At 66.1% G+C, this 5,396-nt stretch overlaps 1 protein-coding gene across 1 annotated transcript; it reads right to left on the bottom strand.

Annotated features, from left to right (window-relative positions):
- Nucleotides 1–268: 268 nt before the first annotated feature.
- On the bottom strand, nt 269–4,317 carry H696_03182 (hypothetical protein; the record flags this gene model as incomplete). Its single annotated transcript, XM_009497066.1, has 4 exons — nt 269–449; nt 643–2,067; nt 2,251–3,781; nt 3,912–4,317. 4 exons carry the CDS (start codon nt 4,315–4,317, stop codon nt 269–271), a joined length of 3,543 nt encoding a protein of 1,180 aa, XP_009495341.1.
- Between the last annotated feature and the right edge of the window lie 1,079 nt (nt 4,318–5,396).

Below are 5,396 nucleotides of genomic sequence, written 5' to 3'. Positions count from 1 at the left end.
CGCGGGGGGAGAGCGGGCCAGAGGAGCATGTTCTTCCCTACACCCCCCCCCCCCCCCCCCCCGCCCACACGCGCCGGGATCCTCCCTTTGCCGCTCCCGACTGTCCGTTCGTGCTGACAAGGCCACGCTCAACAGGCTGCCTGACAAGCGATGCATGCTCGGGGGCCCAGACACACGCCAGACACGTTGCGCTCCGTTTCTCCACCACCGCCGCCCGCGCCTCGAACGTGGCTGGAACGGCAGAGGCCAGCTTTACATTCTTACAAGATCACGGGGAAATCAAGGACACGCACACCCCCACATCACGCAACAGCCCCAGCAGGTGATACACATCGTCCGGTGTGTTTGTCCTCCGGCCTGGGACCACGGTCGGGCTGAGTTCGCCGAGCTGCTGCAGGTGCCAACAGATCGCATGCAGAGTATGCTCACCATCAAGCAGGGGCCAGATCCTGGCGCGAGGTCGAAGAGGGGATCAACAAGGAGGGAGGGAGGGAGGAAAGCAAAGCAATAAACAAGGGAGGCGTCCCCAGCCAAAGGGCATATGTTACAATTTGAACCATCGTTTGGTGGCAAGATTCCGCCAGAGCATCAGAGGGCAGGAGGGGGAGCAAAGATGGCCGAGCAAGAGGGAGGAGGACGCACAGTTTCAGCAGGAAGCAATAGCGCTCATCGCGTTCCGAAAGGAGATGGCATCCCGAGTGCAGCGGGTCGAGCGCTTCCGACCCGGGCGGCGCCTCAAAGCGCCCGAGCGCCGGCGGAGTCGCATGAAGGCCACCCACCGGGCCCCCGGACCCATGGTGCAGATCGTCCTCCAGCGAGTGACGATGGCCGGCCGGCACATCGTCAGCATTGGAGGCCACCATGTGTGGCGAGGGGGCGCCGGAGGCTGCTTCGGCCGCGGCCGCCGCGGCATACGCCGCCGCCACTGCCGCACGACCTCGCGGTGCATGAGCCCCTCCGCCGGCTGGGTGGCCCTCGTGCGACGTGAGACCCGGGCCACCGGCTCCCGATGCCCGGAGAAGGTCAGTCTCATCCAGGGGAGCGTGCGATTCCAGCCCGGCCGCCAAGAAGCCCTGGCTGTCGCCCTCGCCCCAGGACAGTCCAAGTGGATACTGGTGGTGTTGCGACGAAAGCTGCTGATGGGCATGGTGGCGGGGCTGCTGTGGCACAGACTCCAAGGACAGCTGTTCCACGGGTAGCTGCTCTGGCAGCGGCAATCCCAGCGCATGGGCCGTCGGAGGCATGGCTTGTAGTTGGAGAGGCATCAGTGCCGCCATCGAGGCGGCCCAATCCATCGGCATCGGCATCGGCATCGGCATCGGCATCGGCATGGCCTCGCCGGCCACGCCCAAGGGCGAAAAGAGCCCCGGGGCAAGGGACGAAAAGTCCATCATCCCAAAATTCCCCAGGCTCCCATCGAGTGACCCGAGCGGGGAGAAGGCCGGTCCGGGGGTACCATGTACAGCAAGCCCCGCTGGCATGGGGAATGCCGGTGCCAACATCGGCAACGAGCTCGAAGCCGGACCGGCCACCGGCCGAGCCAGGGCATCGCGTAGCAGCTGCGTCGCGCGGGCAAAACGCTCCGCCGCCAGTGGCATCGCAACCCCGGGAGCCAAGCCGACCGGGGCAAAGGGAGGAAGGAGCCTCGGAAAGACGTGCAATTCCTCCACCAGCCCGCGCCGGAGCAACCACACAAGCCGCCGAAGGAGAGAGCCCCGGCCCTGGCCCGGATGCTTCAAGCCGGCTGTCGCCATGGTCATGACCTCCTGCAAGGGGGCACCGCGGGCAAAAAGCCCAAGTAGGTGGGCGAGGTCACCGAGCCAGCGCCCGGCTCCGATCGGACTTGAGTCCCACCGATGGCCAAAGCGCTCGGCGTACTCCCGCTGGGCAAGGGCCCATGTCTCGGGGACCACGCGCGGGAGGAAGCGCGAAAACCCCCGCGGAGGATAGCACACGACGGCCAGGCCCCAGGAAACCAGGTGTCTTGCGGCGGCTGTCAGTGCCGCTGGAACCGACCCAACCCCCGGGAGATCCGGCACACAGAGGCCGGCCTGGAGGTCGGAAAAGCTGGGCAGCCCAAGTATGCACGCGGATAGGTACAAAAATAAAGATAAATATAGATGTGTGTGTGTGTGTGTGTGTGTGTTGGAGGCATTTGAATGGGCATGTGAGTGCGCAGCGAGGGCACCGGGGCGGGAGAGAACACGCAAAGCCAAACGAGGGTGCCCGGTGATCTGACCAAAAGCGCACCAGGTGAAGGGATCGGATGCGATGACCAGCTCACGCAGGAGGGAGGAAAACCCCCCAGGCAGGGCCGCAAGGACACGCTGTTTGTGCGTCATGCGCGGTCGCCGAGCCGGCTCGTGGTCGGCCTCCTCGGGGAGTTCCTCGTCCGAGTCGGAGTTCACGTGCAGGAGCTCCGACAGTTCGAAGGCATTGAAATGCCCAGACAGGTGACGGCCCTTCCGGGCGCCAAGCGCATTTGCCTGGTGATTTGATTGGACATCCTCGCCAATTTGGCATGTCAGCAGCAACGTGTGAAATGGGCGGATGGCCACCGACACCGAATCCAAATCGTCCTCCAACTGGCCCGCGGAGTCAGCCCCGACGGCCGCCTCGGTGCCGATGACAGGCGGCCGCAGGATCGTCGTGGCGGTCGGAACCGGCAGGCGAATCCACCGATTGAATGTAACCTCGCGAAAGGTCGGCACCGGCAGCGAGTGGGATTCATGCTCGCGGCCTGACAGGGCCCTGGGCACCTGGGCACCGCCCAGCGGGCGTCGATCCCCGAGGCAGTCGAACATTCGCGCCAGCCCGCGGGCCAAGTCGCTCCGGCGAAGGATTTCCCGCATGACGGCCGACTCGATCGATTGCATTCCCCCGGCCGGCGTGCCACCCTGATACTTAGCCACCGTGTCCGCCAAGAGGGAGCACTCACGGGTGACATATCCGGTGCGCGATTGCTCCCGGGCCAGGATGTTGGCTGCCCGGCGCACAACCAGATCATATGCCCGATCGACCACCGACCGCGAGGCCGACCGACGGGCCACAAGCACGACGTGGAAGAGCTGGAGCTCGGATGCCCGGCCAGCATCCTGAGCATCTTCATGGTGCAGATGCGGCGAACCGGTGGCCTTGACCGTGCCGCCGTTGCTGATACCGGTGGCGAGCGCCGGCCCTCCGGTCCCGATGCCAGTGCCAGCCCCGGCCAGGCCGGTCCCTCCACCGGCTCCGGAAGAAAAGGACTCGGACAGGTAGAGCCCGGTGCGCGATTCAAGACTCGGGCCGGACTCGGTGCCGAGGGCCCTGGACCCCGGGCCCGGATGCACCTCGATCGGGTGGCCGATGAAGAGAACATCATCAACACCCAGCTCAAAGCGCTTGTTGCAGCTTGCCCGCCGGGGAGTCAGCAGATCCGAGAGATAGTGAATGTCGATGCCGAAAAGATGGCCGCCAAAAGCCTGTGCCCGAGTTAGGGTGCTGCTGGTGGAGCTGGAAGATGGGCCGCCGCCGGTGGTCGCCGGCGCACTGCTACCGCTGCCGCCACTACCGGTGGAGACCGGCCCGGGTGGTGCGGTGCCGGGCGTGCTGGAGCCGGTGGTACTGGCACTCGGCATCGTCGATCCAAGGGCAGCCGTGGTGCCGGATGCCGGCTGGGAAGTAGGGCTCCCGGGAGAGGAAGTGCTGGCACCGACGACCCCGGCACACATGTCACACATGTGCAAGGGATCCGGCGTTTCATGCAACGGACAGACGGACCACTGTGACGGGGCGACATGTGCTGGGAAGGCCGATGCCCCAAGGAGGGAGGGGGGGTGGGGGCAAGGTGAGGAGAGGGAAGGCAAGGGCGACGGTGGATGGCAGCGTGGCAACCTCCCCATGAGGGGGCTGGTGAGATGAGGCAGGCGCACCGGCGCCCGAGTCCGAAGACCCACCCCCTGACTCGAGGCCCGACCGGTCGGAGCCGCCTTCAGTCAAATCGGCCTCCGAAAGGAAGTGTTCGGCATAGTCTCCAAGCCCCGGGCGGAAGTCCGATGCCGCGATGAAGGGCTCAAAGCCGGCCAAGTCAATCGGCAGATCGGAGCCGAGGCCGAGATCGCCCTTGGGCCCGGGGGGGCTACCTGTGCCGGCGGCGCCCGGGTGTGCTTCATCTAGATCTGCCGGCACGACGAACCCGGGCGCCGGGGGGTATGCAAAAGTCAGCTTGTGCCCGGCGCGCTCATTGACCGCCAGCAAAATCCCGATGAAGGGTGACACATCGGTCGCCGTGCTAGCGGGCATCGCCGCTGCCACGGCTTGATCCATGGCGATTTCCATGGCAGCAAGCCGTCAAGGAGGCAGGGAGAGAGAGAGAGGGACAGAGAGGCGAAGTATGCAGAGTGCGGAGGCGCGCGCGGGGGACGGCGGAGGCAGAGTCCGACAGAAAAGCAGCTGGGAGGGAGGGTCTGGGTGGGGCTGCCCCAGCGCCCATTGCTTCCTCGGCCTGGCGTCTGAAGGGCAATTTTCACCTCAAAGCCGCGGGCTTGAGGAGGGGTCCTTCGGCGAGTTTCGAAGAGTGTGGCCGTCCTCCCCTCCGTCTGGGCAGCAGCAGGAGCGATGGTTCATCAGGCCGATACTGGGGGCCTCCTGCCCCCGGACCTCCCTGGCAAGCTGCGGTTTGTAGAGGGCACTGGAAGATCCAGAGATAGTTTGAACTCGATCACGTGAAGTTGGACGGATCAGCCCGCACATTGTGGGTAATAGTGGGACTGGCCGTGGCGCATGCACCCGTGCGTCCAACACTTTTGGAGTGCACCGGGGGGGGGGGGGGGGGGGGGCGGCGGCCACTTCCGTCCGCATCAGGCATCCAAGAGGGGGTTGCTCACGCCGAGACCCGAGCCCGACCGATGACAAGGGAATTAATCGTTCCCCGAAGTGCGCAGGTTCGGCTCCTCCCCCCCTCCGGTCGCGTATATTCCCTTGTCCCTCGCCCAGATGCTCCCTGCCCCCTCGCCCCCTCTCCATCCCAAGGGGGGGGGGGAGTGTGGGTGGCGGGGAGGAGGGCGAAAAAAAGGCGGCGAGGCCTCGTGAGGGGGCCAAGGAGAGGCCGGGAGCCGGGCCGGCCGGCGCGCCCGAATGCGCACCCGCCTGCCTTTTCTCTGCTCCCGATCGATGCCTGCATGCCGGATCACGGTGCCTTAGTCCCTGGATTGGCCTTACTGAGCAGGGAGCCCGCCCCCTGAAGTGCCCCCCTCTTCCCCTCTTGTCGCGCCAAGGTACGGTTGGGGTTGGGCCCTGGTTTCATATGCCTCATTGTCCCACTCGCCATGGGCCGCGCGCAAGTGGGAGCGGGGGGGGGGGGGGGGGGGGGGGGGGGGGGGGGGGGGGGGGGGGGCACCCATGGTGCGGATTAATTC

Source organism: Fonticula alba, assembly GCF_000388065.1.
Source record: "Fonticula alba strain ATCC 38817 unplaced genomic scaffold supercont2.4, whole genome shotgun sequence".
Lineage (NCBI taxonomy): Eukaryota > Rotosphaerida > Fonticulaceae > Fonticula > Fonticula alba.
The sequence above is the reverse complement of the archived record's forward strand: the minus strand, read 5'-3'. Positions and strand labels throughout refer to the sequence as shown.